This window comes from Muscardinus avellanarius (genome assembly GCF_963383645.1).
Source record: "Muscardinus avellanarius genome assembly, chromosome: 5".
NCBI lineage: Eukaryota > Metazoa > Chordata > Mammalia > Rodentia > Gliridae > Muscardinus > Muscardinus avellanarius.
In genome coordinates, this window is record NC_137790.1 from 74,635,369 (window position 1) to 74,648,707 (window position 13,339).

The 13,339-nt window shown below is 46.8% G+C and overlaps 1 protein-coding gene across 1 annotated transcript in view; it reads right to left on the reverse strand.

Annotated features, from left to right (window-relative positions):
- Window positions 1–1,095: 1,095 nt before the first annotated feature.
- The window catches only part of HEG1 (heart development protein with EGF like domains 1), a gene marked incomplete at both ends in the record, with an annotated part of 85,971 nt that continues 73,727 nt past the window's right edge, over window positions 1,096–13,339 (reverse strand). The window contains 2 exons of the mRNA XM_080696535.1: window positions 1,096–1,245; window positions 4,498–4,672. Coding sequence (XP_080552661.1) covers window positions 1,096–1,245; window positions 4,498–4,672 — 325 coding nt within the window. The remainder of the gene's footprint in view (window positions 1,246–4,497; window positions 4,673–13,339) is intronic.

The following is a 13,339-nucleotide window of genomic DNA, read 5'->3' on the forward strand; positions in this document are numbered from 1 at the left end:
TGGCCCACTGTTCCACATTCAGCTGTGGGCTGCATCTCGCTGCTCGTCCTTTAGTGGTGAGATCCCAGCCCAGAACCAATCTGCACTGTGTCCTTTTCTACTGCATTGCTCCTCCCCTGGCCTCCATGAGGGTGGTCAGAGTCCCAGACTCCACACGTCCTCAGGGACGAAAGCACCCGATCCTGCCTGCTGGGCTCATTAGGGGCAGCTGGTGCCTCTAACTCATTGATTCCCAGCCACCCCTTATTTTTATTCAATCCCTCCAATTTTCAGCACCTCCTCTGGGGGTGGTACCCCTGACTCTGGAAACCTGCGCTGACTAAACCAAATGTAAGTTGTTTGCTCTGATCCAGACTTGCTTAAAAAGGTGAGATTTAACTACAAAGGGGGAAAAAAACATCTTAAATAAGCATGTCACTTTGACTTAGAAAACAAATAGGAGCTGTATGCTGCTTTTCACAAATGTCGGTTCCACATTTTGGGGGTTGGCTTGGAAAGTGTAGAATAAGGCGACCTAGAAACACTGAACACTGTACGCGCGGCGGCAGCATCATCGCTGTAGTGGTCTGTTCCTCCCACGTTTTGTTCAGCTCGTAGGCGCTGGGCAGGACAACAAAGACCCAGCACCTGGCTGCAAATGAATCCCAGCAGCCTGTGGGAGCGCCTTGGGAAAGGAAGCCTTTTTTCTGGAGCAGTCTTGAAACAAATCCGAAAGGAAACCTCCCTGCCCAGTGTACTAAAGTGCAAACAGGGAAATCTGGATCCTTGCAATCCTACGTAGGGGTCTGCTGTGGCTACTAGTGGCCCCAGTGCCAGCGCCATGCTACGGTCACTCCAGGAGACTCTCTTGGTACTGGCCCATGTTCGTGTTCACAGTAACAAAGGTGCTGAACGAGCGGACTGCAGTTCCACATCCATCTACCCCCTTCCACGTGCTCATGCCCCTAGCGCCTGTCCCTTTTCCGCTTGACACTCAAGTGTGGCTCTGACAAGTCCTGGGAGCAACCAGTGTGGCGCTCCCTCCAGGTACGGTCCTCGGAACCACAGAGACCCTGGGCTACTGGCTCAGGGCCATAGGCACGCTCTCTCCTGGACTCAAAAGTAGTCTCTCCTCCTGCTCTCATCACTAATGAAAGACGGGTTGTACTGTCCAGGGAAGATGCAAGAGTGCCGGGACCCAGGCAATCCAGTGTAGGCCGGGTAAAGTCCATTGCGTTCAAGTTCAGGATTCCTTACATTTGCGGGCTGGTTGCAAAGAGAAAAGAAGAAAGCTCAGTTGAGTATTCTTGGGTTTAAATTTGAGTATAAAAAAAATTCTACATTTTAATAAACTTAAGATGGAGGCAGTATGAACAGCAGAGCAAGTCTGACCTAGAAGTCTAGACCCTCTCAGGCCTCTCTCTTTATGGAACCTGGAACACATTTGCTATTTTTTTTTTGGGGGGGGTACTGGGTTCCTGGAAGCCCTTCTACCTCCGGGCTACACTCCCAGACCTATTTTGACATTTTTATTTGGAAACAGGGTTTCCTAAGCCAGCGTGCGCGGCTGGCTTCGAACCTGCACGATCCTCCTGTCTCTGCTTCCCAAGCGCGGGGATTACAAGCGTGCGCTACCACGCCCGGCTCACATTTGCTATTTTAAAAGGGAATTATAAAAAGATTAAGGTCATTCCAGCGATTTTAGACCAATGTAGGAAATGACCTAAGTTTATCCTCTATGATTATTATATTGATTTTTTAGTTATCTTTGTGGAGCACAACTGGCTTTGAGACCTCCCTGGTGGTTACCGAAGGCTATGGTCCCTCCTGCCACTGCACAGAAGGCAATTGACACAGACTTTGTAAGGCCTGTGGCCACCGTGGTGGAAACAGAGTGAGGACCTCAACCCAGAAGCCAATGGCAATGCTCAGTAGTTCCATGGTAATGCGCTCCCTACCTGACCTCCACCAAAGCTCTCAGGAGCAACAGAGGTACTGTGAGAGGTCTTTGTGGTAGTCCTGGAGGTAAACACTTTCTTGGCAGAAATAATACATTAACAACTCAAATCCTTGCTGGGCATGGTGGTGCTCACTTGTAATCCCAGTACTAGGGAGGCTGGGACAGGAGGATTGCAGGTTTGAGGCCAGCCCCAGCTACTTAGTGAGGCCCTCCACAACATAGTAAGACCTCGTTTCATAAATAAAAGAACAAAGGCTGGACGTGGTGGCGCACGCTTGTAATCCCCGCGCTTAGGAGACAGGGATAGGAGGATCGCGCAGATTCGAAGCCAGCCGTACTATCTTAGGAGACCCTGTTTCCAAATAAAAAAGGATAAAATAGGTCTGGGAGTGTAGCCCGGAAGTAGAAGGGTTTCCAGGAACCCCAGTTACACACACACACACACACACACACACACACACACACACACAAACAAAAAAAAAAAGAACAAAAAATAGAGCTGGGGGGGTCTCAGAGGTAGAATGCCTCTGGGTTCAAACCCCAGCACTGCAAAAAAGGAGGAGGAGAAAGAAAGAAAGAAAGAAAGAAAGAAAGAAAGCAAGCAAGCAAGCAAGCAAGCAAGCAAGCAAGCAAGCAAGCAAGCAAGCTCGAATCCTACAAAGGCCTGCCCGATGTGGGAATCCCTGGGCGCCCTCTGAGCAAGACTGCGGGGACCGCTCGTCTACTCAGGTGTGACAGGCTGTAAGCTTAGCTTTGCCTCTGTGGACTGCACCTCTCACTGTTCTGAAGTGCAGATCAGACTTATTTACGTTCTTAACTAGCTCTAACTGAGGTGACTCCTAAGCTAGTGTCATGGGAACACACAGCGAAGCTGGGTCCTATGACGCCGAGGCCTGTTTGCTGCTAGTTATCACACCAAGCTGGGCCAAGGAGTCCCTAACAAAGGATTTGTGTATGTGGGCACGCTTGAGTAAAATATTTACATGATTATGACTGCAGTTAGGAAAGAAAAAGGACTTTTTTTCCTGACAGAAAAAAAGCCCTCTGCAGAAACAGCAATGAAAACATTTTAACTAGAGCGAAGTTTGTATCTTACATTTATTTATCTTTCTCCTTCTTCTTCCTCTGGGTTTAAGGTTTTCAAAAGGCCAGATAAAGAAAATATCTCTTTAGCTTGGACAAACCTGCCCTTCCCATCCAAAGTCTGATCCTCTTGGTTAATTCCCATAGCAACCAGAGGGGTTATTGTTCCTGTAACAGGACTGTCTAGTGCTATTAAGCCCTATGGGGCAAGGTTCTGAGTTTATTGCTATAACTCAGACTGCAGAGAAGTTATCTGACATCTGTTTGTTTTTCGGTTCAGATATCTCCACTTGTGTTTACTTTGTGGCTGACTTAGAGTAATGTGAAGTGAAATGGGCAATGAAGAGGAATAAGACCGGGGTTAAATCTGAGGTGGGACAGAAGAAACAGGCGCTCAATGTATCCCTCTATCCTCCCAAATGATGAGGTCTGGAGCTGACAGAGAAAACTGTTTAACACCTGCTAAGTTCATAATCTTCTAAAACTCTGAAAAGTACTGTTGAGGATGACAATAAAATATTCTCTTTCTCTCTGGTACTGGAGATTGAACCCAGGAGCATTCTCTGAGCCACATTCTTACCCCTTTTGTTTTTTATTTTTATTATTTTTTGCGGGTCTGAGGATGGAACCCAGGGGCATTTGGCCTCCAAGCTGCACTTCCTGCCATATTTTTTATTCTTTATTTTGAAACCAGGTCTCACTGAGTTGCAGAGGGCCTCACTAAGTAGCTGAGGCTGTCCGCGAACCGCAATCCTCCAGTCTCAGCCTCCCGAATGCTGGGATTACAAGCATGCGCCACCACACCCGGCATTACCCCCTTTATTTTGAAACAGGGTCTTGCTAAGGTTCTTACCCCATTGGTGAGGATGGTCTCAAACCTGTGATCCTACTGTCTCAGCCTCCGAAATACTAGGATTACAGGTGGCACCACACCATGCCCACCTTGAATGTTTATCTTTATGTCCTTTTCCATCCCCCAGTTTTAACTATGTAACCATACAAAGCAAGGTAAAGGAATGCAGACAAGAGATAAAAGAGCCAAGGGCTGTTACTAATTTTTTTCTTTCAGTTTCCATTCCTACAAGGAAGTTCATGGGTTACTGCTAAAACGTCATAATATGATGTGCTATAAAAGAACAGCCTTGCCGGGCGTGGTGGCGCACACTTGTAATCCTCGCGTTTGGGAGACAGAGACAGGAGGATCGCGCAGGTTCGAAGCCAGCCGTGCTGGCTAAGAGACCCTGTTTCCAAATAAAAAAATAAAATAGGTCTGGGAGTGTAGCCCGGAGGTAGAAGGGCTTCCAGGAACCCCAGTACCACCAAAAAAAAAAAAAAAAAAAAAAAAAAACAGCTTTCTTATCGCAATACCAAAACATTGCAATACCAAAACTGATCAATAGCATGCAAAAAAGTCACAACTCAACTAAAATATGCAAAGAATAAGCTCAGCTCCCGAGGCTCCCAGGAACACACACCGAGTAATACATGTCCGTCATCTGGAGAAGGTTTTTGGTGCTTCCGTTTTCATGCATTTCAATGGCTTCTCGGCCCCATTCCTGGGAACGGGGGTTCTTGGGGTACTCAGCATATGGGGACATTTGGAAATCTCCACTTTTGAAGATGAGTTTACTTATGTCATTTTTACTCTTTCTGTGGGGTGAAAAGATATTTGAAAAGTTTCATGAATAACTTCTGTAAAGAAACCACATATATGAAAACACCAATTATTATTTCACAACATAAATTAGACAGAGCTACCACTGTAGTTCTGTGTAGCTGCCCACCAAACAATGTAATTGTATTATTTTTAGTATTTGCCTCATATAAGTAAAAATGAAATTAGATACAAAAAGGATGCAAAAAAAATATTCCAACTCCAAAGGGCCAGATTATCAGGGGATGGGAAGATGAAGATAGCTGCCATGGAGAGACTGAGCTCACTGTGTCCCCGGGTAGCCAGGGAAAGAAGAATCAAGAGTTCAGAATACTGGAGCCAGAAAAGAGATCAAGGTTCCCAACTGGCCCAAGCATCAGAACCCACACAGGAGGAGTCCGTGTCGCCCCACATCTACTCAATCAGGAGCTCTGGGAGAGGGCAATTTGGGCTCATTAAAGAAACCTAATTGTCTTCTGGGTCACTTTCACTATAAGCTAAGTTGGGACTGTGTGGGGAGCCATTAAGGTTTTCCCCTAAAAGAATATTTCTGACTCAGCTGATTGTCCTTCGCCCAGAGTCAACAAGGTTTGGGGTTATGGAAAGTTCAAAGTAAAAGGTCTGAGAGAAGATCAGGTGGTGATGGCACGAGGGTTCTGATTAACCTACCTGTAATGTATGTGCTTTGGATTGGTCTCTATTGTATTCCGGTGGTGATAGCACAGGGCTGTTAATTGACCTGAAACTCTATAAATACCTCTAGAAAAATGAACCCACTGTTGGCCAGTAGGCCGGCCCAATAGAGAATACTGACCCAGGAGTAGTCGTCGACCAGTAGAAATATTGACCCTGGAGCTGGGGTTGGCCAGTAGAGATAGTAGGCTGATGGCACCCCCATGTTAGAATTAAAAATTCTTTCATCCTCATGCCTCTCTTCAGAACCCGTACTTTTGCTGGCTGGCTCCGGCAGGACTGCAATTCAGGCCTCTCGACTTCACAGCCAGTGTTCCTTTTACTACATGAAGCTACTTCACAGATTATAAAATAGCATGGCTTGTTTATTTAAAAAGCCCTCCTATTTATAGACTATCCACACTTTCTTTTCAGAAGGTCAGAGAAACCCTAGGGTTGGGTTTCACTGACTAGAAAATGTTGTAATATTTGTTCTTCACCTATCTAATGGGCCTAGGACCAGAGACTTTAAATTACATTTGCACCAGGCATGGTGGTACACACTTGTAATCCCAGTACTTGGAGGCTGAGACAGGAGGATCACAGGTTCACAAACCAGCCTCAGCTACTTAGTGAGACACTGTCTCAAAATAAAGAATAAAGTCAGGCATGGTGGCACACACTTGTAATCCCAGCGCTTGGGGGGCTGAGACAGGAGGATCACGCAGGTTCGAAGCCAGCCTCAGCTACTTAGTGAGGCTCTCAGCAACTTAGTGAGACCCTGTTTCCAAATAAAATATCAAATAGGTCTGGGAGTATAGCCCAGAGGTAGAAAACCCCTGGGTTTCATCCCCAGTACCGCAAAAAGGGGGGGGGGGTATTGGGGGTGTAGCTTGGAGATAGAATGTTCCTGGGTTCAATCCCCAGTTAAAAAAAAAAATTCTATTTGCTTGGTTAAGATAAGCTGAAGTTTCTTCCTTCTCCTTCATTTATCTGTAAGTAAATTTTCTGAGGAAGGTGCAAATGATTCAGAGTCATAAAACCAAATTCCAGCATGTGGCTTAGGTGTTGGCAAATTGTGCAAGTTCATAGACCTACTACCACTGCCTGGTGGGTGCGCATCCAGTCTCACACAATGACTTACTTGTTCCTAACCACCATTTGTTCTCAGTAATCCAAAGTCACAGGCTCCTTCCTAAGATGGCTACAGCATGTGGGGCAGAACCATTGGAAACCTGAGGCATATACAGCCTAGAGCTCTCAGGTTTGTCCCTCTCAGTAACTGTTTCTAGTCTCATACCCGGAAGTTTATGTCCACTTGTACTAATTATCTTTGATGGCAATTTGGTAAATGTTAGGCAAAGGCTATAGGATAAGGCCTGAGTTATGGCAAATTGGCTATGGCAAATTGTTCTTTATGATCTTACTGGAAGTATAGAAATCCTAAAATGCCCTGTCAATGGTAGAGAAAATAACTTGCTATTTTGGTAGTTTCCCTCCATCTGTTATAACCAGACAAACTCTTGCCATTTACTATCCTCTAAATCAAGGTCATAATTTTCCTTTATCTGAACAGATAGGGGGTTCATCCCCTCCTTTCTCAGTAGAAGCCCAATACCACTGGCTTCCAGGAAGACTTGAGCCAAGTTTACTCCTCATGTCACACTGCTGCTGCAGCTTCTCTGCTGCTCAAATCTTTCCGGTAACCCCCATCTTTCTTTGTCTGCTTCTCCCTTATATATATGCGGCTTTATTAGGAAATAGTTCATAATTCATCTATTTAATGATTTTTAGCACAGAGTTGTATGATCATCATCACAATCTATTGCAGAATAGTTTCATTGCCCCCCCAAAGAAACCTCATACCTCTGAGCAATTACTTCCTAATTTTCCCTCTCCTTCCCAGACTACCACCCCACCCCAGACCTAGGCAGCCACTAGCCTCCTTTTTGTTCTATTAGATTTGCCCGTTTTAGACAGCGCACATAAATGGGCTTGCAAACTAGGCAATCCTTTGTGAGTGGTTTGTTTCACTTAGCATAAGATTTTCAAGGTTCATCCAGATAAGTGCATTATTCCTTTTATGGCAGAATAATTATTCCAGTGTATGGCTATATCACATTTTTAAAACCCATTCATTAGTTGACAGACATTGGGGATGTATTCACCTTCTGATTATTATGAATAATGTTGCTATGAACATCTATGTATAAGTTTTTGTGTGGGTATGTTTTCATTTCTCTTGGCTGTATGCCTGAGACTGGAAATGCTGTATTTAACTACCAGGCTCTTTTCAAAGTGGCTGTACTATCTTACATTCCCACCAGTTGGGTACAAGGGTTCTGATTTTTCCACATCCTCATCAACATTTGTTATTATTGTTTTTGTTGTTATTGTTTTAATAGCCACCCTAGAGAGTGCCTTATGGTGGTTCTTATGGTGCTTTTATTTGCATTTTCCTGATCACTAAGGACACTGAACATCCTTTCATGTGTTTCTTGGTCATTTGAATATTGATAGGCTGGGTCCCCCTCCCCCCATGTGACCCTACGGCGGGGACAGGAGACAGAACCCTGGAAACTAGAAGCAAAGACATCACGAGAATCCAGGTGCCGTGAGATCCCAGGCATCAGGAGGCAGGTCTCAGGCATTTTGAGGCTCCAGATATCACAAGAGATTTGTTCCAATGCTTACCCCCCCAAGCCACCCCCTCCCCTGCTTAAAACCCAGGTACTTCCACCCTGACATGGCTGACCCAGCCAGCCAATCAGGACTATGTGCAACTCTCCAGATATGTGGCCCATTGGTCCCTTCCCCCACAGCCTGCTGATTCCTCAGAGGGTGTTGATTATCAGTTATGGGCTAAATAAAGCAGCAGCTTTCGATAACTTAACAGGTGGTTTGCCTCCCTCCCAAACTCCATTTTCAACGGCCCATTCATTCATTAATTTGGTACCAAAACCCGGGACGTTTGGATGATTTTTTTTTTCTCTTTTTGAGCCCCAAACTCTCCAACCTGCTAGCTGCTCGACTGTGAGTTCCCGCACCAGCACTCAGCTTACAGGTGTGCAGGCTCCATTCTAGCCATCAGAACCTCTGCCTGCGGCCGTAGCAGGAACCTCAGCCTGCCCAGCCACCACCGGCAATGGCTCTGCGACCGCCGCTTGCAGGCTCTGCGCAGGAATAGCAGGAACTTCTGCCTGGTCGCCGCCGGCACCACTGCCCACTGCTTGGGCTCTGGGCCTGGGCTCGGTGACTGACATGTGTGCCTGGCAGCCACGCGCCCACCACCACCGTTCCAGCTCAGTGCTCCTGCATACTGCAGAGCTCTTTCAAACAGGGTAAGCTACCTCCTCTTCCCTTGGTCAGTGGGTTCTGGCTTTCTGCCTCTAGACTTGGGTCCAACCAGTCTACTGGGCCAAAATCCAAGCACTTGGGGACCCATGACCTCTGGTCCACTGGGAGCTCCCCAGGATGACCAGATCATCCTCCAATTTTGAGAAGGGAGTAGAAACATCTCTCTCGTACATGACCCCCCATTCCGAATAATCAGGAAAATGGGGACACCTGTTTCCTATTCTTTGTTCTTGCCCATGGACCAATTATGGGAAGCCAAACTTCCAAACTAGTAGAGGACTTATGTCCTGAGCGCCTGTCTGGCCTTGATATGATAATGGGTTGCAGTGGCCCAAGACTTTTGTAAGCAGTCTGGTAAATGGTCAGAAGTCCTTTACGTACAGACTTTTTTGTATGTGTTCCCGACCTTCCCTTCCCACCCCACCCTGCTCTACTGCCCTCAAGTCATGCTGGCTGGGGATTCCTGCCAGTTGCAGTCGCCATCTTGGTCACCACATGGCAACATACAGATGCCACCTGGTGGTCTTTCTGGGTTACAGGCTAACTTGCGGTTGCCCACGCCAGCCTGTAATTTTGCTGAGTCACAGGCACGGTTGCCATTTTGTGACAACATGTGGATGCCGGAGTCTGACCTGGCTGGGTTACAGACACTTTTCTGAGAACCCTGATTCACAGGCTCTCTCCTCACCACACCAGCCATCATTCTATCCCAGGACAGCCTCCCACTCTAACTTGCTCCTTTCTCCCCATGCCGTCCTCCCTTACATTGTGCAAGCGTATGATCTCACATGGTGGGATCCTCATGTTATTTTAACTTCTGCCTTAATGTGATCGTATTGTAAAGGCTGCCTGGGAACAGTCTGACCAGGCTCATTTAACCAACCAAGTGCTCCCTACAGGAGCAGCTGCAGTTCCTTCTGAGGATCCCCACTGGGATTATTAGCCAGACCCTAATGGTAGGGGTAAGAATATAAAAAAGAGAGACCATATGATATTATGCCTTCTTGATGGCATGCAGGATGCTTCCCATAAAGTGGCTAATTATGATAAACCCAGGGTCCAGATGAAAACCCAGCTGTGTGTGTGTGTGTGTGTGTGTGTGTGTGTGTGTGTTTTGCGGGTCTGGGGGTGGAACCTAGGGACATTTGACCTCCGAGCTACACCCCCCTGCCCTATTTTTTATTTTGAAACCAGGTCTCACTGAGTTGCAAAGGGCCTAAGTAGCTGAGGCTGCCACGAACCGCAATCCTCTGGTCTCAGCCTCCCAAATGCTGGGATTACAAGCGTGCGCCACCACGCCCAGCTCCAGCTGTGTTTCTTAATCAGCCACAGGAGGCCTTTACCTCTATACCCGCTTAAATACATCTACTGAGGTAGGATATGTGGTACTGGCAACTCATTTTATTGGGCAATCAGCCCCTGATATTAGGAAAAAAATTAAGAAAAGGCTGAGGATGGTCCTCAAATCCCTATCTGTGATTTGGTGAACATGGCATTTCAAGTTTTTAATTCCAGAGAGGAACAGGTGGAGATGGAGTGTATGCTCTGACTTCACCTGAAGGCAGATTTGCAGGCTCAAGTTCTGGTAGCTGCCCTGTGGCTGGCGGTGGCCGCTCAGCCCTCTGGAGCGCCACCTAGGGGTGGAAGACAGCAATGACAACTACCTCCAGGAGTCTGTCTCAAGTATGGCAAGGCCATGCTCACCAATTAGACCATGCCTGGTGTGCGGCCAGGAGAGCCATTGGAACAGTGCCCTTGGAAAAGCGGTGAGCCCCAGGTGCCTCAACACAGGGGAACCAGCCTTCCAGACTGCTGGCCCTACTTGGCCCGACAGCTCCCAGGTTCCCCAACTTCGATTTTCCTTACAAGCCCAGGGGTGATTCTCAAGGTAGCAGGTAAGCCAATCTCCTTTTTGGTTGCCTGCTGAGTCCTTCCATCCTTTTTAGGTCCTAGTTTTCCTTTTCCGATCTCAGTACAGGGTATTGACAGCAAGTTCACCCATCACGCACTACAGGCCCTCTTTTACAGGACAAAATTGTTCTGCCAGAGGCTCAGACTGAAGAGGTCATTAGCTTAATACATAATTCCCTACACGTAGGACCTACGGCGCTTAAGCATTTCCTAAACCCCTTGTTTTATTCTCCTCTCCTGCAACAGCTGATTAGTAAAGTCAGTGCCTCCTGTTCTACTTGCACTGCTGTTTCTCCCCAAGGAGGCCTTCAACCCTCCTTTCCTACCCATTAAATGAGAGGACACTTGCCAGGACAAGACTGGCAAATTGACTTCACCCATATGCTGTCTTACAAAAAATTAAAATATCTTTTTACCATAGTCGGCATGGTGGCCAATGTTTTATGCTCAGATATCATTCCTCTGTTTGGACTCCCTAATTCCTTACAGTCTGATAATGGACCAGCTTTTATTTCTAAGGTTACTTAACAGGTGGCTCAGGCCCTTGGCATTTCTTGGAAACTCCACATCCCATATTGACCACAGTTATCAGGAAAGGTAGAGAAAATGAATGGGATTCTTAAAAAATATCTACTAAAACTCTCTCTGGAACTGTGGGTATTGTGGCCTGAACTCCTACCACTGGCTCTGGCCCATGTGAGGGCCACCCCTCGAAGCTCCTCTTTCATAAGCCCCTTTGAATTGCTGTATAGTCACCCTTTTTTGCTTAATCACGCTCTCCCTTCGGACCCCCCTCCTTTGGTTTCCTATCTCCCTTATTTTTCTTTTCTCAGGCACTTCCTTAGGGTACATGCTGACCGATATTTTCCCCAACCTGGGACTGAAGAAGCAGCTCCACACCCAGCAGGTAGGCCCTTAAGCCAGGGGATCAAGTCCTCCTCAAGTAGCTCCAACCAAACCATCTCTAACCACGGTGGACTGGGCCTTCCACAGTGATCCTCACCACACTTACTTACTGCAGCCAAACTGCTGGGGGACCCCAGCTGGCATTATCTTACCCAGCTAAAAAGGGTCCGTTACAACAGCCTCATGAAAAATTCTCTTGTACAGTGTTGGAGCCCACTAAGCTCTGTTTTTTGCATAATTATCTTTAATGCTTTTATTTCAGCAGGTCCGCTTGTTTACATAGTACAGTGCTCTCGCTCTCCGAATGCCAGACAGCCATAAGTATTAAACTTTAAAATCCGTTACTGATACTCCTGACCCAATAGTATGTTTTCCATTTGACCAGACTGACCCAAACCCACTCACTGCTGAAAAGAGTGGCGTGTGTCTCTCTCAGGGAAAATGCTGCTATTACATTAATGATTCTGGTCTAATGAAGAAAACTGCTAAAAAGGGTGGTGTATGTCTCTTTCTCAGGAAAATTGCTGCTATTATATTAATAAATCTAGTGACAATCTACCTCATATCTGGAATGGCTCCAAGGGCCAGCAGCTACTGGGCTCCTTTCCTTCTGGGCAAGGGACAATAGTTGATGGGCTCCTGCCTTTCCCGGGATCCACTCTCACGATTTGCCTTTTCTTTTAATAGCTCCTTGTCTGTTAAAGTCTATTTGAACGTGCATTACGAAGCTATCCAGGGTAATCTCCGACTCCCGCTGCAGCCATACTCCCACCTGCCTACTTCTGAAGGACTCGACCTCTCCCGGCCTACGATGTCCCCTCACAGCAGGAAGTAGTTTGGACTCATTATCCGCCCATTATCACCAAAAGGCCTGGATGATAAGTCGGGTCCCCCTCCCCCTACATGACTCTGCATGGGGACAGGAGGCGGAACCCTGGAAGCTAGACGCGGAGATACCATGAGAATCTAGGTGCTGTGAGACCCCAGGCATCGTGAGGCTCCAGATGTCCCGAGAGAATTGGCGTTCCCACACTTAGCCCCCTCCAACCCCTTCCCCCATTTAAAACACGGGCACTTCCACCCCGACGCCGATTAGGACTATACGAAACTCTCCAGACGTGCGGCCCATTGGTCTCTTCCCCCTCGGCCTGCTGATACCCTGGACGGTGTTGGTTATCAGTTATTGGGCTAAATAAAACACCAGCTTTCGACAACCTAATTGGTAGTTTGCCTTCCTCCTGAATTCCATTTTCAATGGCCAATTCATGCATTCAAATATCTCTGGAGAAATATTTTTCAAGCCCTTTGTCCATTTTTTTTTTTTTTTTTTAGGTCTGGGGATGGAACCCAGGGGCATTCAACCTCTGAGCTACACCCCCTGCCCTATTTTTTATTCTTTATTTTGAAACTGGGTCTCATTGAGTTGCAGAGGGCCTCAGTAAGTAGCTGAGGCTGGATGCAAACTGCGATCTTCCTGTCTCAGCCTCACAAATGCTGGGATTACAAGCAAGCGCCACCACACCCAGCTTGTCCATTTTTTACTTAGGTTGTTTAAAAAAAAATCATTAACTAGGTCAGGTGTGGTGGCGCATGCTTGTAATCCCCGTGCTTGGAAGGTGGAGACAGGAGGACCACGTAGGTTTGGAGCCAGCCTCACTGGCTTAAGAGACCCTGTTTCCAAATAAAAAATATAAAATAGGTCTGGGAGTGTAGCCCGGAGGTAGAAGGGTTTCCAGGAACCCCAGTACCACAAAAAACAAACAAACAAATAAACAAACAAAAAACATTAACTGGTAAGAGTTTTTTAAGTATTCTAG